We start from the raw sequence: 25,167 nt of genomic DNA, 5'->3' as shown, positions 1-25,167 counted from the left end.
CAACTACAGAAACGACAGTTTTTACCTGTGAGCATTAGCAGCAAATCTCTTGTCATCAGAAAGAATACGGTCCCTCAGGCTAACTATCTCGTCATATCCAGGAAGAAATATTAAAATTGCTCCTAAAAAAGAAGTTGGTTTGCAGAGTTAAACAGAAAATTCACTTCAAATACATTTCAGTACTGCCTATACTAGCACTGGGAAGGTTTTACCTGTTTGGAATTACTGAAAGAAGCTGGATCCACAGCAATTTACTGGGAGTGTGCCTATATACCTACCGGCATCACAAGTATGACAAATGTTATAAAGCAAGTGCATAATCAGGTCCAGATCCACTTTTGCATCATCAAAACTGTGATGATAAGCTTTCAGTAGTTCTCTGTCCTCTGCACTAAGGTCACTACCACTTGTTTGGACCAAGGAACTTTCATCCAGATTTCCAAATTCCACTGAAGCACTAAAACATACAAACACACAGGCCATAGTCAAGGTTGTTTAGAGTTTGCATTCAGCCATCAATTCAAGATTACATCAAGACCAACAAGACTAGTCGTCCTGAATTTTAATTCTGAAGTGGAGCAGAACTGCATCTCCACAATACTATCACTGATTTAAGTGTTAACCCACCAAAGCGTTACTTTAATTTTACTATACTTCATTGAAACAAAACCACAAGCAAATGTGACAGAACTTGAAGTATAAAGACACCATTAATCTGTTAAGGAAAAATATTTAAAAGAATATTTAAAAATAAGTATTTAAAAGAAACGTATTTTCCAAAATCTTCTATACCATAACAGTTAAGCAGGTAGTACACTAAGAGAAACTGCACTAAGAGAAACTATAATAATACAGGTCTCTACAAAATTGTAACCAAACTATGATAACTGTATGTTAACAAAAAAAAACCCCAATTCTTAAATGGCCCAGTGTACATGTTACTCCTATAAAATTTCTTTAATATGGCCATCATGTACCAACAATATACAGATAAAAACCACACAAGAATAGATTTGTTTCCGCAATAAGCATCTGAAATTAGTAGTACATGGTATAGAATCTGCGTCTCCTCCACACATTTATTTAAGTTACTACAACCACATCCTGCCTAGATATATAATCCTGATAGGAATATCCATAGCAAGATGATAGATGCTAATAATATAAAAGAAGTCCTACACCACTAGAACTATATTTATCCTAGGAGTTATGCAAATGCAATCGCTATGATAATGAACAGAAATAAACTTTTTTTTTAGATAACTGTGTTTTCAAAACATTCATATTCTCAAATAAATCTTGCTATTTAAGCGAGATTTTAAAGCACAAAAAGTTTAAAAATGTTCTGATTAAAAGAAGACAAAACATAAATTTCCCTTTACCGTGTTACACAACTGTTTCTGCAGAGCAGTTATAGCTTACCTGTAGGACTCCAACAGGTCAACCACCTCTGTCTGTCCAAAGCGCTTCGCCCAGTCCAAAGCCATCCTGAAAAAGTTGCGTAAAGATCTTTATTAATTTCTCACTTCAAAAGATGCATATGAATAGCATATTACGCGAGGAGAGAGCTGACACCGCACTTTTCTACCAATTTCCGCACTACTGTTTAATCAGTGCTGCTACAGCTGGGTCTGCGACTTCCCATTTTAAAGTCCATAAACAGGCGTAACAGATACATGATTTTTAGACTCTTGCAAGTCTTTTACCAAGAACGAATCCCAGTTTGACACAGAAGTTCACATAAACATGCAGAAGGAAATGAGGAGGAAGAAAGTGCCATGCCTTCAGAAGCCACACACCAATGTGCCGAGACAAGCCATGCCTTTTTGCAGTACCCTTTACTAGCTCCTTTAACTCATCCCGAGAAGTCACAGCCCAGACGTTTTTCTCCAAAATGCACGCAAACATTGGGCTTTTTGATGTCTTATGGAAGTTGCCCCCCTCACAATGCAGTTCAGTCTGTTTTCCCTTTAAACCGCACTCCTCCCCAAGTTTTTCAAGTGGTAGTGCCAAATATCATACCCCTGGGAAAGATACCAATATGTATCTTTCCATATTACAATTATTTACTACAGTTCATGTTCATATGAAGACACAATTCATGGCCACAAAAATCTGAATTTTTACAGATTCATAAATATTTTTACATCATACAACTTTATTTACAGATATTACGCAGCAAACAGTTTTGCACCTGTAATACACTATTTTTAAATCCCATATAGGTTATTCTCTTAAAATAAGAATCAGCAAACATTTTGGGTCTAATTCAATCAATCCAGTGAGGACGATTCCAGTTTCATTTCTAACCAGTGTGTTAAATCAAACCTACTGAAACCAAAAGTGTGTATCCCACACTCAAGACTGTCTTCTGTAAATTCTAAATTGAATTCTTAATTAACAGTGTGATAAACAGGAGGTAGAAATTGTTTAGACTGTCAAAAACTATTAGTGCTTACAGAAGTCTGATAAGCTAGAAATTTCTATAGCATCTAATATGCTTTCTCATTCGTATATTGACAAATAAATCCATCTCTTTGCATTTACCAGCCATTGGATGACTTGCAGTGGATACTTGCTCCCATACTGATCAGTTGTTCTACTTGACTCAGAAAGCCTCTCCCTGAAGCAATCATTAGTGCAGTCGCGCTGGTTTCACTGTGCCTATAATCAACTGAAAAGTGAAAAAAAAAAAAGAATCAGCAAAACCCATATACATGTTGTTATTTTTTTCCTGTAAATGTAGTATGATTGTAACTTTGAAAACCTAGGCCAAAGAGAATTTGTCTCCTCACTCCACCCCACCAGTCAGTCCGTGTGAATTTAACTCTATTTCAGAAACATAACATCTGTCAGTACTTCAAAACAAGTACAACAACAAATAACTACAAAAATCATTAAGTTTGCTAACTCCATTCATTTTTTCAATAGGCATCAGAATTCAAAGGTAACAACCTTCAAAATTGGAGATAAAGTAGCCACAGAAATTCAAGTCACTTTGTGGTTGTTTATTTCTATGTAAAAGGATGAGAAACTTACCACTGACATTTTCGGTTAAAATGAGATGGAACACCTGAGCAAAGGAATCAATATCTTTATGCAACCAGATGTCAGAAAGACAAGAATCCATTTCTTTTATTAGCCATGGTTCAAGGCAATTCGCATCTTTTTCAGTCTGAAGAAAAAAACAATACTGAAAGATAAATCTGTTTTCAAAGAGTTGTCATTATTCTCACACACTAGACACAAAGAGTTTGAACAGTTAGTTTTCCAAGTAACATCCAGAAATACAGCATTCAGATATCAGTTAAAGCATTTCTTGTATCATATCCAAGTACTTTAACAACAGCAGTACAGTCATTTGATCTAAACAAGTTATGTACAACTGAAAAGCACACTTTAAGAGTAGTTCATGCTAACAAAAAAAAATCGTGTTTTCAAATACATTGATATCCCTCTAGAAACTCCATAGGAGTAGTATCTTTAGAAAACAGTTTTTAATTGGGTAGTAATAATATAATGCAGATTTAAACATCTCTTCCAACAAAAGGAAAAGCTTACCTGTTGATTAAATACTGTGTCACCACCATCATCCAACAGATTATACTCTTCAGTTGCACTTGGGACAGATCTCTGCCTCTGAGATTCCAGTTTGCTATTATTTTCTTGAGCAGAACACCACTCAGTAAGAGTGCTTTGCTGTTTTTCTTCTAGAATGCATAAAGTATTTCCAATAAATGTTTTACAGTCAATTATCCATTGTTTTCAGCTACAAAAAATTATTCTAGCAAGTCAAACTTTCACCTATTCAATCTCTTTTACGGAATCTAGAACGCTCTTACCAGTCCAATGTAAATCCCATAAGTAAGGGCACCCAAAGTTCACCATTGCAAACATCTGCTGTAAGAACAAGGTAAAACATACCCTTTGGGTGCTTAAGCCCCTAAGTCTCCAGTATTCCATCTTACAGCGTTCAAATGTGCTTCCTAAGTAAATAATTTCTACACAATTCTCAGTCCAGATCTTTCTCCAGAAGTGAAACACTGAAGAGAAGGGATATAGATAGCTCCTGCATGTGAAAACTAATTTCTTTGTACAAGTAGAAGAAACATTAAAAGACACCAGTGCCTTAACTGAACTTTTCTATCCACAGTGATCAGAGTCAAGCACCAGGATAAACATACATTTAGGATTTTATGTTACACCTTTGGATTTTGCCTTTTTTTTTTTTTTTTTGGGGGGGGGGGTGGGACGGGACATAGTGTTTGGTTTTTTTTAAATACACACTAGGATCACTGCTTTCAGTCGTCAGGAAAACTTCTCAAAACAATATATCTACTTAATCAATTGAAAAACAACTGTATGAAGTTCAAGTATGTTTATGCTTCTGGGCTACATACACGAAATACATCCATGTCTGAAGAACGCAGTGAAAAATGTTACTGATAAGAACCATTTCCATGCAAGATGTGCAAAATCCTGCCCTCTTTAATGGCTGCACTTTAATTTGCACCCAAAAGTCAGCTCTATCCCAGCTGAAACCAGGACAACACAGTATGTTCTGCAAAGCCCCCAGTCACATGCAATTCTACTCCATAATAATTAGGAAAAACAGAGCATTTATCAGCCATAAGCAAAAAGCATGCAACCACTGAAAGACAGTGAAAATATATTATTTTAAAGTTACACAAGCTACTTGAATAATGTAAACACTGAGAGCTAAAAGATACTCGCTGCCATCTAATCATGTCTCATTTAATATTCTGACTTTGAAAATCTAACAGAATCATCATATTTAGCTGTTCACTCAATGAGATCCACTGCCAATCCTAATAGTTAACAAGTCCACAAACCTCGCTGCTTCTCTTTTTTGTACTTTACCATCTCTTTGTTTGTATACCCAGTGCTTCGTAAAACATCCTCCAGAAACATCTCTTTAACTTCAAAAGGTCTTCCTTGTACTGAAAGCACACATAATTAATACAATATTAGATATTCCCTAGCTTCATTTATAATCTTAATTTCAGAAAAGCATTTTTGAAGACACAAAAAGTGAATTAAACATTATTAGGGCCTGATTTAAGGAATTACTGCTTTCCTTGAAAAGTCTTGTAAGTCTATCTTCATTGGGGTTTATTTTCTCAAAATTACTGGGCCAGTAAACTCAACAACACTTCAAAAGTGAAATGCCAGCTGGGTACATTGTTTCTCATTAACCTCTTCAATTCTATTGAGTGTTACAGCAAGAGATGCTCCTAAGATTCACAGTTATTAATTGCAATTTTATCCAAATGAGAAAAAGAAAAGAGCCATTTTTGTTTAGGGTTCCAAAAAAGAATTCACTGTGTAAACCTGCCACCTGGATTACAAAATATAACAGCAATTAATACAGCTTTAGTGCAAGATCCCACAAGCAGATTCCCACCTTTACATTAAACCACTTTTCTTCCATGAGAAGTATACCAGGAGAAGGACTTCTCTCAACTTTCGCAATCACTTCAGCCAGATTTGGCTTTTTTTACTGAATACTTGCTGATAAATGAGACACTCCAATGGTATTTATCTCCTAAATAATCTACCCTGAATTCTTTTTGAATATCACTGTTTTATAGACCTTATGTATGGATATTAAAGGAGGGGTTTTTTCACAGGAAGTATTAACATTTCTAGATCTTGATTTCTGGTACCTTAGCAGACATTTGCCACAGCTGAGGTTAAATCACCTAGGACTTATCTTCAGAAAGAACAAGCTACATTTCATATATTTTTAGAAGCTGTCATGGAGGAAGTCTTCCAACACGGATCACAAACTCTGTACCACAGGAACCCACAACCACAAAATGTTGGTTTCTGTGGTCAGGATTTTGTCAGCTATATTGTTGAAGGAGGATCAAATCTTTTTCACAGCATTAACAGACAAAGTATCTAAACTCTCTTCTTTTAATTCTTAAATTCTCGAAAGTGAAAAATGGAAAGTATCTCTTCAATTGTGATTAGCCTATGAAGACGAGTATATGATAATGGTATAACCACTGAGGTAAACGGGAGAAAGAGACTGTCATCGGCATTTCCTGAATAAACATATTGATCGAAACAAACAGGAAGCTACAAGAAGAGTAAACTGGAAAGCTACGCAACAATTACAGGCGAGGTTTCTTCCTTCCAAAAAAAAATCTGGAAAACACTGAAATCGTGTGTAATTTCCAGATTCCTGCCTCCAACAAGCTGCAAGCCTTACTTTTCTAGGCAGCAATTAGGAACGAAGAACTAAACACTTGTATCTGTAAAAAAATAGATGTCTTATCAGGAACATTCACTGAAATAAACTGACAACTTGCAGAGAAGATACTAAAGAGAGTGATCCAACCCATGTCCTGGGACTGTCAAGTTTCTTAAAAAAAAGCTGACATACAGACAGCCTACTTGACTGCTCTGAAAAGAAAGCATTTCTCTTAAAAGCATCTTTTCAAAACATTATACTCGGATATCATTGTTGAAAAAGGAAGAGGACTGCAAGGTGCCAGAGGAGGTCAGTCATGCAGAGAACTTGCAGGCCAGGAGTGTGACGGGGTGAGGGGGAAAGCATCTCCCACGCATCTGTGTTTTACCTCTACTAAAGGTCAGTCCAAATGAAATTACAACAGCAATAACAATAACTTTTCTTTGCATCTGAATGTAACCTAACTGCGGATTACTGAGTCTGAACATAAACTAATACAAACTGCCATGTCTTTTCTCAACGTTTACCTAGATCAACAGTTAGTAACTTCCTTTAAAATAAAGAACCATGTGATTAAAACACGAATACCCAATTTGCCTAGGACTGTAATACTGAAGTGACCAGGTGGACTTATCTGTGTTTTATCTGGTAACCAGTAGCAAACTTGGTGATGCCTGAAGAGTAGAACCTACCAGAACGAATTAATATATATCACTCTCTTGCAGATCCTAGAGCCAGGACATCCCTGCACTTACAGAACTCCCTGGGATAAAAACACTCTGAAGCAGATGCAAATAGTTAAGAAACCACAAAAACAAACAAGCATTGCTGTAACTCTCAGTGTATGCATCATGTTCTCTTACTCAGAACGGTTTGCTACAGTTTAATAAGATCTGTAAGTCCTAGGGCAGGTATACTCAGATTTAAGAGTTTACATAAATACTTACTGTATATTACTGGGCAACTTCCAAAATATCTAATAAAGAGATTTGCATCTAGAGCAGCACTAGAAATAATTAGTTTTAAATTAGTCTGTTTTTGCAACACGTCTCTCAGTTTTATTAACAAGAAGTCACTGAACCTATCCCTCTCATGTACTTCATCCTATAACAAAAGACGAAAAAAAAAAAACACACACACAACAGAGAAACATCACAGATGTAAGATTATAACTTTTCATAAATATGAACTTTTTTAAAAACTCAAATACATAATTTGCTGGTACATTACAGACACATTAGAATGTGTAAGTCTAGCTTAAGTAAGGATTTTCTTAAAAACTACCCAAAAGTCAAAAATATTTCAAAAAGTTTATATTATAGAGATATCTGAGCAGACTGCACTAGTAACGCACAAACCACATACACCTTGATTTTAGAGGTTAAAGTGAACTTCTGAAACTTCTAATTCTTATAATCTCGTTTTCAAGATAATGACACAAACCGCAAATCCTACAAATCTTATTTTCATAAAACCTGCTTCACAACTGATGAACATTTAAAGAAATGTATGATACCACATAGTCAGAAAAAAAATAGATTGCTTAGATCCATTAAATCATGTACAAAGCTTACCATTAATTAAGGCACATGACTAATTAGCCATCTTTGTTGGTGTGTTCTTTTGGTTCATTATATATTACAAACTTATGAAGCAGGGACCCAAATACAACATTTTTAGGCTGAAGTCAAGAATGCGTAAGTCATTCTCACACTTTTTTCCATTTTGATAAACATGCAAGGACCCAGAATTATTATGAATTTTTCTTGCAGTAAACATTCTAGTTCCACTGAATTATCAAACTCCACCATAGCAATATTCACACAATCATAAACAAACACACTTAAGTAATTTGCTGAAAATTAGACTACTCATTATCTTGAAAACATCTGGGAAAAAAAATGGACTGCAAACGCGGTATTGCTAAAACAAGCACATGATACAAGAAATTCTGACAGACACACTCACATTGAATCCTATCTACATAAGCCTCCCTAAGGCTTTTATGCTTTCTGACAGAGGAAGCTCAGAAAACCGTAGTGCTCTGTCCTTCACAACTGTATCATGATTCCAAAATTAATTACTGCCATGAACCTAAAATAAGGTACTTTTACAAAACAAACAAACCAAACCAAAACGAAACAGTGCATGCTACAATAAAGGCTCAGGAAGTACTTAACGTTAATTCAGACTCTATCCAAACAAGCACACCTTAAATGCTCAGCATGTTAATAAAAAAACTAGGATCTTATCTTCCAGTTAAGAAGCAATACACACTGCCCCACTTCACAGGAAATACAACATGATTCTTACCACAATAACATGGGTCACAGTTGAGAGAGTGCTGTCTCCTGCCATTAGCGTGCGAAGTAGTATGCCATTAGTGCAAAATGTTAACAGTGTCTTCGGAGAAACCCTATTGAAAATCCATAAAGATACTTCAGGTTTTCACACCATTTAAATGCTGCTAGCTTTCCACTACTTGCTGAAAATTAAAGGACTGAACAGCTGCTCACCAGAAGTGGAATTAGATTATAATTCTCTCCCCAAAGAATTCACGCATACTGCTTGTTGTTGAACTCTGCTTGTTTCCAGAGTTCCTAAGGAATATTAGTGATTATGCTCCAATACTTCAGACGATGGATTAATTAACAAAGTGAGATTCAAATGTACATAAATCAACAAATAAATGAAACAGAACCTTAAGAACCTCTCTATGTTGTTTAATTCACTGAAAAATTCAGTGTGGACTGTTTTGGAAAAAGAGGTTCCAATTCTTCACCATATGTTTGGATATAGTCTTTGTATTTGTTTGTATGTGGTGAGTTGACTCTGGCTGGACATCAGGTGCCCACCAAAGCCGCTCTATCACTCCCTTCAGCTGGACAGGGGAGAGAAAATACAATGAAAGGCTCATAGGTCGTGATGAGGACAGGGAGAGACCAGTCACCAGTTACCATCATGAATAAAACAGACTGAATTTGGGGAAATTAGTTTAACTTCTTGCCAATCAAATCAGAGTGGGATAATGAGAAATAAACTAAAAAAAAAATCTTTAAACACCTTCCCTCACCCCTGCCTTCTTCCCAGGCTCAACTTCACTCCTGAATTCTCTCTCTCCTCCCCCCGAGTGGCGCAGGGGGAAGGGGAATGGGGGCTGCAGTCAGCCCATCACACGTTGTCTCTGCCGCTCCTTTCTCCTCAGGGGGAGGACTCCTCACACTCTTCCCATCCTCCAGCTTGACATCCCTCTCACGGGAGACAGTCCTCCACAAACTGCTCCAATGTGAGTCCTTCCCACGGGCTGCAGCTCTTCACGAACTGCTCCAGGGTGGGTCCTTCCCATGGGGTGCAGACCTTCAGGGAACAGGCTGCTCCAGCGTGGGTCCCCCACAGGGTCACAAGCCGGGCCAGCAAACCTGTTCCAGCGTGGGCTCCTCTCTCCATGGGGCCACAGATCCCGGTAAGAGCCTGCTTCAGTGCAGGCTCTCCACAGGGTCACAGCTTCCTTCGAGCGTACATCTGCTCTGGTGTGGGGTCCTCCATGGGCTGCAGGTGGAGATCTGCTTGACTGTGGACCTCCACGGGCTGCAGGGGCACAGCCTGCCTCACCATGGTCGACATCACGAGCTGCAGGGGCATCTCTGCTCCAGCGCCTGGAGCACCTCCTCCCCCTCCTTCTGCACTGACCCTGGTGTCTGCAGGGCTGTTTCACATCATCTCACTCCTCTCTTCAGCTGCAGTTCTGCAGATTTTTTTTCCCCCCTTCTTAACTATGTTATTCCAAAGGTGCTACCACTGTCACTGATGGGCTCGGCCTTGGCCAGCGGCGGGTCTGTCTTGGAGCCGGCTGGCACTGGCTCTGTTGGACATGGGGGAAGCTTCTGGCAGCTTCTCACAGAAGCCACCCCTGTAGCCCCCTCACTACCAAAACCTTGCCACACAAACCCAATACACTATACTTGACTGAATCACAAAGAAATCAGCTGATCATTTTCAAATGCTCTAATTTTTCTCTTCAGGAATTTCAAACTCTTAAAAGTTACTATTCTCATACCTGTGGCAGAGTTAGCTGTGCAAGTAAAAATAGCAATTGCCACCCCTTTTCCAGCGCTGCCACCTTCAGTACCCAAAAGCTGCTTTGTATCATACTCTAGAACTCCTTCCTGGAAGACATGAGCTCACTGGTTACCAGATGCGTATTTCTTTCCAAGTTTGCAATTCATCCCTCCTTTCAAAAATCCTCCTAGATATCAAATTCAGGGACCACACCGAAGACAGAAATGCTTTAATTTACCCATCTCTGCTCTTCTCTCTTCTTCAGCAGCCTTCCAGAAATCATCATCACTGTCCAACAGATAATAAAACTTCAAAATTAGACCCCTGTGTTACTGTAAACACACTCACCTCACATCTTTTTCGCCCAGTCAGAAATACTGCCATCTCTTCCTTTTGCGTGAATCTGTGGATTCTTCTTAAGCAGGTTTTCTGCACTGCTTCCAGTAATTCTTCCATTTTGATACGACCTAGACTTTGTTCTTCTTCAGCCAGCATATACCTCCACACACTGATCATCCACCTTGTTTGCAATTCATCTTCACTAGCTCTTTTCAACCCTTGTGAACTTTTGTACACATATTCAAATTCTTCTTTAACTTGGCTTTGCTGCTCAAGTGCATTCATGCTCATCAGCTATGTGGTATCTTTACCCATACAAGCAACATAACCAGCTATACCTTTTCCCATGTGCTTCTCAACCATATTCCAGCCGCTGCCCATTCCTGGAAATCCTGCTATCCATACAGTTCAAAGAATCCAGAAACCACACACAATCTTCAGACTTTCATCTAACCCTCCTCTGCTTCAGGAACAACTTCCCCAGGTGACCTAGAAAGCTCCACTTTTGTATCACTTCACGCTTTAAACATAAGAGCTGAAACAGAGCAAATTTAACCCAAACTACACTGGTAAATAATGCTCAACTTCATAATTCACTTCCGAATTTTGCTTATTTCCTTTTATGTCCCCTATCAGCTCTCACAACCTAGCATTTGTTACAGCGTGCTGGTCTTCCTACCTATCTTCAAAACTTGCAGAACTTTTGGATCTACACATGTTAAAAGTAGGGAGAAAAAAAAGACAGAAAAGTGTAGACTTGATCTGAAAATGAGACAAGGAATTCCACACACACCCCCAAGAAGAAATAAAGAAAGCACATGCAATTCACTTACATAAGACAGCTTACTACGTGAAACTGCAACATACAGTAGGAAAACTGTCCTTTTCACTCTGAAATATTCCACTACCTGAAATAACATACCCTACTGATTCCTTACATACTGAGCTTTTACTAGGCTGTATCCCAAAGACACTGTGGTTTAAATGTGCACAAGACTACAGATATCAACACAAGATCAATTGACTTTAAGAAATATCATTAGTACCTGCTTTCTAATCGAATCTGATAACCAATTGTCTGGCCAATCTTCTCTCTCCTTTCTGCTGCCACTCTTTCAGCCACAGCAATAGCTGCCAAACGTCTTGTCTGAGTGCAAAATATACGACAGGGAGTTCCATTTTTGTAACAGTCGTCAAGAAGGAACTGAGGGATCTGTAAAAAAGTGGTTTAAATGTAATTCTTAGTTTGATAAAGTCATCGGTTTTTTTTACCACAGTGAAACAATTTAACTGCGTCTTACTACTGCACAGGTTGCAAAAGGATTCACAATAGGATTATCACTGCAAACATACTTGAAGGGGTAGAAAGGCAGCAAAAATAAATTTCTGACTAAGTTTCAAAAAAAAAAAAAAAAGAAGTTGAAGCTTCTCTCTCCTGCTTCAAAGAAATCTATTTAAAAAATACCTGTAGGTCTATCAGAAAACTGTGCAGAACCATTTATGCTTTTAGTAAGTATCTGCTGGTTTAGTATTTCAAAAGCAAGCAAATGAACTAGAACGCAGGACTTCTGGCTATATAAGAAAACAAAAGCCTTAAAACTAGCGTAAAGAAATCCCTTATTACAGAAATATTACAAAATTGGCATTAGCTTTGTATAAATCCTGTTATATTTTTTATTTCATTAAAGAAACATACTTGAGTAGTTTTTCCTGATCCAGTCTCTCCTACAATCAAAACAACTTTGTTGTCCTTTATTATTTTGACTATTTCTTCCTGTTTTTCAAAAACTGGCAGTGATTGCCTGAAGGAATCAAACTCTGATTCCCCTCTCTTCACTGGAACCTGCGGGATACCGTTGTTAAGTCGTCCGCTTGTCTTGTGCACTTCTCTGTTTTCTGTGAAGAGACGTTTACAATTTACTTAGATACAAAAGAAGGTAAATAAAACACTGCTTAAAAATCATGCACAAAAATGAACATTCCTGACTTTATATGCATCCCTACAAAGTGACAAACCCATCACAATTTTAAAAGACATATTAATAGTAATGTATCCTGTTACAGTGCTTAAAAGAAATATTGTTCAAAGGAGTTATTACTTTCATAGATATTTTGAACAGACTATCTGAATGCATTGTTCAAAGTCAAAAAAGGTCATGAAGAGCAAACAGAGAAACTAAATCCCAGAAAAGCAGCCTGGCATATTTTCTTGGCCTTTGTATCATGTTTACACATTCACTATATAGTCACTGCATAGTAACCTTTAAGTTACTCCAAACTGACAGGCATGCCTCCTTTGAGTCAGTCACTCACAACTTAATGCTCTAATCCATAAGATTTGTCTTAAATCATACAAATTGAACCATGCTGTACCCAGTCCCCCGGACCCACACAACACAGTGTGATATATTAGAGAGCAATACTTAAGTAGCCAAAGAACCTGCACGTCTTCAGTGCCTACTTTAAATTCAGTATTGTAAATGCTATTCTACAATTCCTTAATGATTACTTCTCAGAAAAATGAAAAGCTTGCTGTAAATTCAATTATACATATTTAATGTGATGAACAGATTAATATATTAACAGATTAAGATATTAAATTACAAGCACTGTGTTACCAAGGCAGACACAGGTTAAAAGATTAAAAGAGCCAAAAACCATTCTGGAGAAGTAAAGAAAGATAAATTTTACGGTATTCATTAGTTTATGCCTTACATTTCTAAGGAATTGCTTTTCAGCACTTGCATTATAGTTTCCTTCTGTTCACTAAACAATCCTATTAAACAAATGAAACAACTGAAAAAGAAAACTAGCAAAGGCAGCACTTAAGAGCATGAACCACCATAAATCAGAAACAGCCAGTGAAAGCAGGCATACTGCTACAAGTGTTTTCTGCGTACTACACCCAGCTTTGTACACAGAAACACAACACAAAACTCTTACACTCCTAAAGTAAATAACCTTGCTAAAAGCATTCTTTAAGAAAAAAAACACAATATATCAGAAGTCTGTCTTCCAGTGAACTCTTTGATATTCTAGAAATCAGGAAGTCTAGATGGTAGTCCCTTAGGGACCAAATCTATTTTAGAAGTCAATGAAACAAAAAAAAAGCTTCTTATTTTATCAAGAACATGAATTTCTATAAGCAGAATGGCCTGCCCCATTTTCTCATAATGGTGTTCTTATACAGCAGTCACAGTAACACCGCACTTCAATTTCACCTCATGGAACTCGTAGGAACAAACATTTCAGAAATGTACTCCCAAATAAAATTGATTGGAACTAGCTCAAAGATTCAAAACCAACTTGGCACAAGCAAGACAGTGGAATGTGGGTGACATCACTGCCTAAGTTTCTCATGACACCAGTTTTAAAAGACCGTAGATTAACAATTAAAAGCCAAGAAAATGAATGGGGTTGTTTGGAGGGAAAGGTGTCATTTGGGACAGGAGAGGAGACAGAAAAGAAAGGACTTTGTTTTCTGGTTGGGTTGTGGGTTGTTCTTTTTTTTTAAGCAGTGTGGATTCACAAATCCGTATCAGAAGATACACTGAACATACCAGATTCAACAGCACATGCACTGCCTCGCTCCGTCTTTGGCAGAAGTTCTGTTCGTTCTTTATTTGTGACAGGAAATCTCTGAATTAAATTCCGAACAGCATGTTTCGTACTGGGAGTCAAGCAACAAGTCATTACTGCACGTGTTAGTTCTGATCCATTCTTCTTCCTTACAGTCAGGTATCGACTTGCTCCTTTTCTGGGAGGAAAAAAAATAACGTATTTTAGAATAAATAAATAACCTATTTACCTCAATGTAATGATCTTTATCATAATTCTTTCAAGATGGCTGTCAAATTGTTTTCAAATTGTTTTCAAATGTTCCTGGGGTGCATCAAGAAGAGTGTGGCCAGCAGGACAAGGGAGGTTCTCCTTCCCCTCTACACTGCCCTGGTGAGGCCTCATCTGGAGTACTGTGTCCGGTTCTGGGCTCCCCAGTTCAAGAAAGATGAAGAGCTACTGGAGAGAGTCCAGCGGAGGGCTACAAGGATGGTGAGGGGACTGGAGCATCTCCCCTACGAGGAGAGGTTGAGGGAACTGGGCTTGTTCAGCCTGAAGAAGAGAAGGCTGAGAGGGGACCTTATAAATGCCTACAAATATCTGAAGGGTGGGTGTCAGGAGGATGGGGCCAAGCTCTTTTCAGTGGTGCCCAGTGACAGGACAAGGGGCAATGGGCACAAACTGAGGCACAGGAAGTTCCGTCTGAACATGAGGAAGAACTTCTTCCCTCTGAGGGTGACGGAGCACTGGCACAGGCTGCCCAGGGAGGTTGTGGAGTCTCCTTCTCTGGAGATATTCAAGACCCGCCTGGACAAGGTCCTCTACAGCCTGCTGTGGGTGACCCTGCTTCGGCAGGGGGGTTGGACTAGATGACTCACAGAGGTCCCTTCCAACCCCTACTATTCTGTGATTCTGTGATTCTGTCATAACTAGAAACTTCCAAATAATGTTCTGTGTAGCACAACGCACACGAAAATAGCAGAAGCATCCAAATACCCACCACCAAAACCACCCTCTATTCACATGCAGTAGTGCAGCACGAGCACTACAGACTTTGGATGACTACACCCAGCACAGCCTTACAATTAGGCCTCCGTAATGTAACGCTGCTCTGCTGCCTTTCCGTTAAAGGTGTCTCACTGCATCTGCTCCCCAAAAGACAGCCAGCTCCCTCAACCACACTGTCAATCAGTACCAAGAGGTATTACACAAAACTCCTTTCTAGACTAATTTAAGAGATTTAGACGTTAAAAATCAACAAATAGCCATAACGGACACAGAAGCAGCCTTCCAGTGGTATTCCAAGCCTTAATGAAATCCAACAGATCAGATTCCCAGGACCTTCATTATCAAAGATTTACAAGGTAGAATTAGGGCCAAAACACTTCATCATAACGCTGCACTTGTTTTTAGGCCGAACTCGGATACTGAAAGGCGGAGAACTGTTCTAAGTACATTTGAAGCTGAACTACCTTGTGCCTGGGCTGCAACGACATAATCAACACTCTCAAAACGTCTCCTAAGGATAAGAACAGAAGGTCCCATGGTGAGCCCCACGGCTGGCAGGGGTAGTACAGCAGTGCACATGTATGGGATGCAGCACTCGGGTGCTGTCAGGGGTGGCTTCTGCGAGGAGAGGCCAAGGCCACCCTGTGTTGGACACAGCCAGCTCCAGCGACCCACCATGGGCACAGCTGAGCCCCTCAGCCATGATGGTGGCAACTCTGTTATAACATATTTAAGAAAGGGAAAAAATGCTGCAGAGCAGCTGTGAGAGAAATGGGTGAGGACAACGTGGGAGAAACAGCCCTACAGACACCAAGGTCAGTGAAGAAGGAGGGGGAATAGGAGCCCCAGGTACAGCAGGAGAGATTCCCCCCCAAACGTACAGAAGAGACCTCAGTGGAGCAGGTTTATTCTGAAAGGAACTTCAGCCTGCAAGAAAGACCCCATGCTATTTTCTCCCCATGTCCTGTTCAGGAGGTAGAGTGAGAGGCCAAGGTGCCTGGGGACCTGGCAATCAGCCGCCAAGGTCAACCCACCACAACATGGTTGCTTTCTAAGTTGTTGGCTGGCGTTCACCTCCTGGGCAGTGCAAGATAACATTTCAGAATAGCAAAAATACTGAAGCTGGAACAGTACTTGCATATGCATGTCCAGGGAAAGGTTGGCAGAATTGGAAAAATAAACTGCAATGCTTCCCATGACAATGCTCCCAGTCTTCAGTAGTTTGTCTGTCAGCCACTTAGAACCACAGAACCATCGGGACTGGGACAGACCTCTACACCTCATCTGATCCAACCCTCTTGCTCAAGCATGGACACCTACAGCCAGGTGCCCAGGACCATGTCCAGATGGCTCTTGACTGTCTCCAAGGATGGAGACTCCACCACAGAATCACAGAATCACAGAATGGTAGGGGTTGGAAGGGACCTCTGTGGGTCATCTAGTCCAACCACCTCCCTGGTCAGCCTGCACCAGTGCTTGCTCACCCTCACAGTGACAAAGAAAGTGTTTCATAATATTCCAAGAAAAACTCCTGTGTTTCAGTGTGTACCCACTGCCTCTGGTCCTCTCACTGGGCACCACTGGAAAGAGCCTGGCTCCATTCTCTTTGCACTCTCCCTGCAGGTATTGGTATACATTGATGAGGTCCCCCTGAGCCCTCTCTTCTCCAGGCTGAACAGCCCCAGCTCTCTCAGCCTTTCCTCCTCGGAGAGATGTTACAGCCCCTTCATCATCTTGGTGGCCCTTCACTGCACTCTCCCCAGCATGTCCATGTCTCTCTCCCACTGGTAATCCCAGCACTGGACTCAGCACTCCAGGTGTGGCATCACCAGTGCTGAGCAGAAGGGAAGGATGCCCTCCCTTCACCTGCTGGCAACTCTCCTCCTCACTGGGGGCCTGGGGGGAATTCAGGAGACAGCCCTGATGTTGCGTGGTACACTGGTGTGTTACCAACACCCTTCTAGCTACCCACACAAAGCACAGCGCTATGAGGGCTGCTATGGGGAACGTTAACTCCATCCCAGCCAGACCCAGTACACTACACTGCTAACAACGTTTAGAGGAAAGCATACTAGCTACCAAGAGTTTATAACAAGTTTCTTCAAGTGTTCAAAATACGCATGCTTAACTCAAAGGAAAAAACTGATCACAAAATATTGTCCTATGGTTCCCAAACAATAGCTTTCCTTGTTTATCAACTCTGTGCAACAAGTACAGACAGACTAATGAATATTAACACTAAAATCATACTCTTTCTAGAAACTCCATGATGAAAGCCAATCATGATCAATCTTTTAAAGACTGATCATTCCAAAAGTTATTGCAAGCATAAACACTGAGGAAATCTGGGGAGACGAAAGACGAGTAGAACATCTGAATTTATTTTAAAAGGAAATCCATGTTTCTTAAATATGTTACGCATTATTACAGTCAACAAAAGTATACCGTTTATGTCTTCCCAGGTGAATATTCCCTTTTTCTTAGCTTGTTAAACGCCAGCTCAACTATCCACCAAGCTTCGTGTCACCCTGGACACCCCACATTTAAAAAAAAAAAAACACACACAAAACAGAAACAGGGGGTAATTGTCCCACTCTGTACTGCACTGGTGTGGCCCCACCTCAAGCACCGTGTGCAGTGTTGGGTCCCTCAATGTAAGAAGGACCCCATACTATGGGAAAGTGTCCAGAGGAGACTGACCAAGATGGTGAAAGGTCTCGAGGGCAAGACTTCTGTGAGAAGAGGCTGAGGTCACTTGGTTTGTTCAGCTTGGAGACTACCAGGCTGAGGAGTGACCCCATCGCAGTCTACACCTTCCTCAAGCGGGGCAGTGGAGGAGGAGGTGCTGATCTCCTCTCTCTGGTGACCAGCAACAGGACACGGGGAAATGGAATGAAGCTGCGTCAGGGGAAGTTCAGATTGGACATTAGGAAACGGTTCTTCACTGAGAGGGTGGTCGGTCCTTGGAACAGGCTCCCCGGGGAAGTGGTCACCGCATGAAGCCTGTCAGGGCTCAAGGAGCATCTGGATGACTCATTCAGTTACATGGTTTACTTCTAGGTAGTCCTGCGAGAAGCAGGGAGTCGGACTCAATAATCTTATGGGTCCCTTCCAACTTGAGCTATTCTATGAAACAACGACTAAAAATACCACAGAATCTACTAGGGAGCTGCTCAGAGACACTCACAAAGCTCTACAAAGAATCAGCATGTCTACCAATTACGCTTAAGCACATGCACCGCACAACCCAAGCATGTTCCTGCTAACCGTTTGCAGACACCAGACAGGGGAACACTCTATGTTCCCAAAATATGATGTAAAGATACATAAGTTCAGCCGAATTTATTGTCTCAGGCATTTGTGCCAAATATCAGCTATACCACTCCTGAGACTGGAACCACACCGGAAGCGCAACTTCACTTGAACAGCACTAAGCTTGAATAAGATCTTCTCAGACCAAGCTACACGTTCAACACAACCAGTGCTGAACAGCATTTACTCCCTCATTAACTACAGGTCAGAGTACTGGCGATTTACACTACTTCTGCAAGAATCACGAAGTATCACCAAAAATGAGGAACTGCAAATGCTGCTGTGGATTTCCATCAGTCCACACATACCCAAGTTACACATGGCACTCCACCCATCTGGGTTTTTCCTGCAACCTTCCCTGTCCTGTAGCTTTGCCACCTGAACTCCCAGGGGAACTGGATTCTCAGCTTTCACGCAAGCTCATCAGGTCAACAAACAAGGGTTTTCTCTTCAAAGCTCAGAGCAGGGTAAGAGAAAGAAACATCATAATACCTGCATACAAACCCTTTTCTCCTGCACTTCTCAACAGAAGCACTCTTTTGGATGTGCTACTCCAGGTTACATCTCACGCGTCAAGGTATGAGATTCTATGCCCCTATTCTACGGGCACACAGTAGTGCATGAAAAACAGAACAGATTTTGGTGAGAAGTCTTTTCCATGGACCCGTGAAATCCACAAACAGTGTAAGCGCATCCTACCTCAAACTAAGCACAAGTTTGGTTTTTTTAAGGACACATAGAATCATAGCATGGTAAGGGTTGGAAGCAATTTTAAAGATCATCTGGCTCCAACCCCGCTGCCCAAAGCAGGGACAATATCCACTAGACCAGGTTGCTCAGAGCTCCATCCAACCTGGCCTTGAACACTGCCAGGGAGGGGGCAGCCACAGCTTCTCTGGCCAACCTGTGCCTGTGTTTCACCACGCTCATGGTGAAGAATTTCTTCCTAATATCTAATCTAAATCTGCCCTCTTTTAGTTTAGAGCTGTTCCCCCTTGTCCTATCACTACACACCCTTGTGAAAAGTCCCTCTCCATCCTTCCTGTAGGCCTCCTTCAGCTACTGGAAGGCTGCTATAAGGTCACTCCGCAGCCTTCTCTTCTCCAGGCTGAACAGCCCCAACTCCCTCAGCCTGTCCTCATAGGAGAGGTGCTCCATCCCTCTGATCATCTTCGTGGCCCTCCTCTGGACCCACTCCAACACATCCATGTCCTTCCTATGTTGGGGGCTCCAGAGCTGGACGCAGGACTCCAGGTGGGGTCTCATGAGAGTGGAGTAAAGGGGCAGAATCCCCTCCCTCGACCTGCTGGCCATGCTCCTTTTGATGCAGCCCAGGATGCGGTTGGCTTTCTGGGCTGCAAGCGCACATTGCTGCCTCATGTTGAGCTTCTCATCCATCAGTACCCCCAAGTCCTTCTCCTCAGGGCTGCTCTTGAGCCACTCTCCGCCCAGCCTGTACTGGCATTTGGGATTACCCTGACCCACGTGCAGGACCTTGCACCTGGCCTTGTTGAACTTCATGCAGGCCCACCTCTCCAGCCTGATGAGGTCCCTCTGAATGGCATCCCTTCCCTCCAGCGTGTCAACCACACCACACAGCTTGGTGTCGTTGGCAGACTTGCTGAGGGTGCACTCAGTCCCACTGTCCATGTCGCTGACAAAGATGTTGAACAGCACCGGCCCCAGTAGCAACCCCTGAGGCACACCACTCGTCACTGGTCTCCACCTGGACATCAAGCCATTGACTGTAACTCTTTGTGTGCGTCCATCAAGCCAGTTCCTTGTCCAACGAGTGGTCCATCTGTCAGATCCATGTCCTTCCAATTTAGAGACAAGGACATCACGCGGGACAGTCTAGATGACCCACAGAGGTCCCTTCCAACCCCTACTATTCTGTGATTCTGTGAATGCCTTGCGCAAGGCCAGGCAGATGATGTCAGTTGCCTGTCCTTTGTCCACCAACACTGTAACCCCATCATAGAAGGATACCAAGTTGGTCAGGCACTATTTGCCCTTGGTGAAGCCATGTTGGCTGTCCCCAGTCACCTCCTTGTTATCCATGTGCCTTAGCATGTTTTCGAGGAGGATCTGCTTCATCGTCTTGCCAGGCACAGAGGTGAGGTTGACTGGCCTGTAGTTCCCCGGGTCTTCTTTTTTTCCCTTTTTAAACATGGGGGTGATGTTGGCCCTTCTCCAGTCAGTGGGGACCTCCCCAGACCGCCACGACCTCTCAAATGTGATAGAGAGTGGTTTGGCAACTTCATCCGCCAGTTCCCTCAGGGCCCTCGGGTGCATCTCATCAGGCCTCATGGAACTTGTGCACCTTCAGGTTCCTTAGGCAGTCTCGAACCTGATCTTCTCCTACAGTGGGTGGTTCTTCATTCTCCCAGTCCCCGCCTTTGCCTTCTGCAACTTGGGTGGTGTGGCTAGAGCACTTGCCGTTGAAGACTGAGACAAAAAAGTCGTTAAGCACCTCAGCTTTCTCCACATCCCGAGTAACCAGGTCTCCAGCTTCCTTCCAGAGAGGGCCCACACTTTCCCCAGGCTTCCTTCTCTCACTGACATACCTACAGCAGGCTTTCTTGTTCTCTCTGACATCCCTGGCCAGATTTAATTCTGTCACGGCTCTAGCTTTCCTAATTTGCTCCCTGGCTACATAAAGCACAGCACAAAGACAGTATTTTCAATCTTACTTTTTAAACTGTTTTCTCCAGTGCTACTCCCTGCAACTGCGCAGGACGTGCTAGAAACACAGATCAGTTTAACGACAGTCATGAATTTGCATACATTTGCTCCAAAAAGAGAAAATAATAAAAAATCAGACTCCAACTCACCCTTTACTTTTAGATATCAGTCCAAGGGACTGGCAGAGCCGGTGAACAAACGCCCTTTCAGTACTAGTGAACGAAGACGGAAATTCCATTTCTAGAAAAGACAACGAAAAACACCAACGTCACAACGTCATGCGCAGCCTTCGTGACGCACCGCCTCGACGCCACAGGTCTGACCACGTTCCCCCAGGGACAAGGGCACCGACGGCAGCCGCGCCTTCGCGCCGGTAAGCGACGCCGGGCCCGCGCGCGAGCCGCCTCACCAGGCCGCAGGCAGCGGAGCGGAACCCATGCGGCGCCCCCGGGCCCAGACGCCTCCCGCCGCCGGCCCAGGCCCGGCGCTCGCCGTCGGCCCGCCCGTCGGGGCCCGCCCCACCGCGCCCAGGCCGCCGCTACGCACCTTGCTCTTCCCCGTACCGGAACCGCTCCAGGGCGAGGTTCACCGCGATCTCCACCTCCTCGTCGACGCGGACATCCTTCAGCCCCTTGCCCCGGCCGCGGCCCGGCGCGCGGCCCGTCGCGGCGGGGGCGCCCGAGCCCCCCGAGCCCCCCGAGCCCCCCGAGCCCGGGCCGGGCTGACGCGAAGAGGCGCCACCGGGTCGCCACATAGCGCAGGGTCCCAGGCGGGTGGCAGGCGCGGCGCGGCCGGCGGAGGAGCGAGGGCGGGCCGGCGCAGCGCCGTGACGCCAACGCGCGGGGCGGGGCGGGGCGGCTCCCGCCCGGCGGAGGCTCCGCCCCCGGGGGCGGTCGAGGGAGTCACCTCAGCGCCCCGCGGCGGGCGGCGGGCGCGGGGCGGTGGCGGAGGGTTCGCGCATTGTGCTGGGGCGGCTGGCGCGGGGAGGCGGTGCGGGGGGCTGTGGCGCGTTGCCGGCCGTTGGCACCGCGGTGAAGGGGAGAGGCGAGTGACGGAGCCGGCCTCCCGCAGCAGCCGGGAGAGGTGGCAGCGGTGCCGGCGGCTGCAGCGGGACTGACGGCGGCGTGGCGCGTGCCCGGAGCTGCTGGCAGCCGCGTACAAAACTGTGTCACAAACGGAAGGAAAACGTGGTTTGGTTTGATTTTTTCCACGAGGCTGTGAACGGTGTGTGCCACTGAAACAGCGCGCGGTTGGCACCGACTGAAGAAGTAGCACTGATACCTGTCTGGTCACAAAACACGTCGTTTACCTGGATGGCGTTCAGTGTGGGTGGGTGAGATCACTGCAGCCCTCGGCCTCTTCGCTGTGAAGTGTTACTTGCCCCCGATTTTGCAAAAGGCAAGTAATTTTTGGAGATGGCGCTGGAAGGGGAAGTTGTGTCGCCATTCAGCAGCGTGGGGGATTTGTTGGTGTCGTGAGGATTCTCTGGTTCAGTAAAGAACCCTTTGGCTGAAACCATCCCCCCTTCCCTGTTGCCCTTTGAATCCAAGCTGAAGACACGAAAAAAACCCCACCCTCCTGGACATGACACAGGGTTGACTGCTGAAGGTTGCTGCTTTGGAAACATCATTCAGTCAGGAGAAGAAATACTTTGAGGAGCAAACTACTCCTCAAGTGTGAACTCAAGTGGAGAACTAAATAAATAGCAAATAAACACTGATGGTCTGATGTAGCTGCCTGAAAAATATCTCTTAAAAGACCTCTGCCAAAGCTGTGTAGCAAAGCTGTATACAAAGCTCACTTCGGCATAATTCTGCACTGAGAAGTGGCACTGGAGCTGAAGGTTTGCTCTATTGTAAGGTTGGTTTTAAAATTTTCTCTTTTTTTTTTTTTTAATCCAGGTCCCTTCCTATACATCTTCAACCAACGTACTTAATGCTATTTGCTTGCAGCTGTTTCTGTGACATGCAGTGTTGTCATGTTAGAGCGCATCACATTTATTATGAAAAATTAAACTCCTTAGCTTAACAAGGTAAGGATACCTCTTACCTTCCTTAGTATCAACAGTAATAAATGAGACATCATGACTCGTTTGAAAGAGTCACGTCAGAAATCTTTAATGATGAACCCAGATCTGTTACCAGTTCCTGTGTCCCAAGGGCATCATCTTGCCTTCCTACCAAAAAACCATGTGATTCTGCAAAGTGATTCCTTGAGCCCTATTCTGATCTGAGTTTGCAACCTTGTGTACGCAAAAGCTCACAGAGATAACTAGCTGTTATGTTAGGTCTCATCTATATAGTTAAGAGCAGGATGAAGCCTGAGTGCAACCTGCCTAACAAATTTCTTAATATATAGCTTGCTTCTTTTCATTGTTGTGTTGACTCTCCAATGCTATTAAGTGTGAATAAAAGAGGAAAGTATAGTCACTCAAACAAAAAGACATGTCTCGAAGCACACAGGGAGGACAGACATGGAGAAACAGAGAATCATTTTTATATACTCCTCCTGAAAAATAAAGCTGCAGCCTGAATTCACAGCTAATGTAACTCGGCTGGTAGCATGACACTAGAGGCTGGTCTGTCTCCAGGAGCTTAAGAGAGGAACTCATAAAATATTAGTAAACAAAGGGAAGCCTGACTTAGTAAACTAATAGTGTTTGAATTTAACACATTGTAAAGATGAGTGGAGCGCTGGCACACTGAGCATGATTTAAACTATCTGCTTGATATAGATAGTCACTACAAATATGGCCCAAAAAACCCTCAAACAGCCAATAAATCATTCTTCCCAAACTGCTGACACAAATTAGAGGAGTCAGCATTTAGGTAACAAATCTACTGAACGCAGAAGGAAGATTTGCTTGATAAAGAGTTGCCACCCAGACACTGCAGGCGGCAACGAGTGTCGTGCCGTGCCCAGTGAACTAGTTGTCTGCAATCCACACTGAGCGTACGAAAAAAAAGAGTGAAGACAGAATTGTGCCTTAAGCCCATGTCTTGGGGCAGCTGTGCAAACTGGTCTCCTGTTTCGGTGAATTTACTTCCAAAAACAGTGTGACTCTGGACCCCCTTTGAGGTTGCCCTCCAGCTCCAACTGGCTTGTGCACAGTGGCAGCCCTGGAAGAAGGAGCAGCAACAGACCTTCTGGAGCACATGGGATCCAAATGTCCCCACACTAGCGTGGCACAGGGCATGCCCCAGTTGAGTGTCACACAGGTACAGCTTCGCAGCAGTTATGTCTTCTCTCAGGCTTTTGAGAAAAGACCTTTACAGACAGGTCTGTGTCTACAAGCAAAGGCAGTACTCTTCAGCATTCAGCCAGGTCTTCACCCAGTCTAGCATTCTAGCTCCAGCTCAGGTACATATTATCATAGAATCACAGGTTGGAAAAGACCTCTAAGATCATCAAGTCCAACCGTCACCCCAACACCACCATGCCTACTAAAACATATCCCAAAGTGCCACATCTACACGTTTTTTGAACACTTCCAGGGATGGGGACTCCACCACCTCCCTGGGCAGCCTGTTCCAATGCCCAACCACTCTTTCAGTAAAGAAATTTTTCCTAATATCCAATCTAAACCTCCCCTGATGCAACTTGAGGCCATTGCCTCTTGTCCTGTTGCTAGTTACTTGGGAGAAGAGACCAACACCTGCTGCACTACAACCTCCTTTCAGGTAGTTGTAGAGAGCAATAAGGTCCCCCCTCAGCCTCCTCTTCTCCAGTCTGAACAGCCCCAGCTCCCTCAGCCGCTCCTCGTAAGACTTGTTCTCCAGACCCCTCACCAGCCTCGTTGCCCTTCTCTGGACACGCTCCAGCCCCTCAATGTCCTTCTTGTAGTGAGGGGCCCAAAACTGAACACAGTACTCCAGGTGTGGCCTCACCAGTGCCGAGTACAGGGGCACTATCCCCTCCCTGCTCCTGCTGGCCACACTATTCCTGATCCAAGCCAGGATGCTGTTGGCCTTCTTGGCCACCTGGGC

At 43.4% G+C, this 25,167-nt stretch overlaps 1 protein-coding gene across 2 annotated transcripts in view; it reads right to left on the bottom strand.

Annotated features, from left to right (window-relative positions):
* The window catches only part of YTHDC2 (YTH N6-methyladenosine RNA binding protein C2), a 36,295-nt gene extending 14,360 nt beyond the window's left edge, over positions 1–21,935 (bottom strand). Inside the window, exons 1-14 of one of the 2 annotated variants that reach the window (XM_075410675.1) lie at positions 21,728–21,935; positions 21,331–21,421; positions 14,179–14,375; positions 12,315–12,514; positions 11,665–11,831; positions 8,534–8,636; positions 7,168–7,324; positions 4,854–4,961; positions 3,562–3,710; positions 3,040–3,175; positions 2,548–2,674; positions 1,423–1,488; positions 279–457; positions 26–122 (exon numbers count right to left, since the gene is read on the bottom strand). In XM_075410675.1, the coding sequence (XP_075266790.1) occupies positions 26–122; positions 279–457; positions 1,423–1,488; positions 2,548–2,674; positions 3,040–3,175; positions 3,562–3,710; positions 4,854–4,961; positions 7,168–7,324; positions 8,534–8,636; positions 11,665–11,831; positions 12,315–12,514; positions 14,179–14,375; positions 21,331–21,421; positions 21,728–21,935 (1,985 nt within the window). The remainder of the gene's footprint in view (positions 1–25; positions 123–278; positions 458–1,422; positions 1,489–2,547; positions 2,675–3,039; positions 3,176–3,561; positions 3,711–4,853; positions 4,962–7,167; positions 7,325–8,533; positions 8,637–11,664; positions 11,832–12,314; positions 12,515–14,178; positions 14,376–21,330; positions 21,422–21,727) is intronic. The other variant, XM_075410676.1, reaches the window with a different exon arrangement.
* Positions 21,936–25,167: the final 3,232 nt, after the last annotated feature.

This window comes from Opisthocomus hoazin, chromosome Z (assembly GCF_030867145.1).
Source record: "Opisthocomus hoazin isolate bOpiHoa1 chromosome Z, bOpiHoa1.hap1, whole genome shotgun sequence".
NCBI lineage: Eukaryota > Metazoa > Chordata > Aves > Opisthocomiformes > Opisthocomidae > Opisthocomus > Opisthocomus hoazin.
The sequence above is the reverse complement of the archived record's forward strand: the minus strand, read 5'-3'. Positions and strand labels throughout refer to the sequence as shown.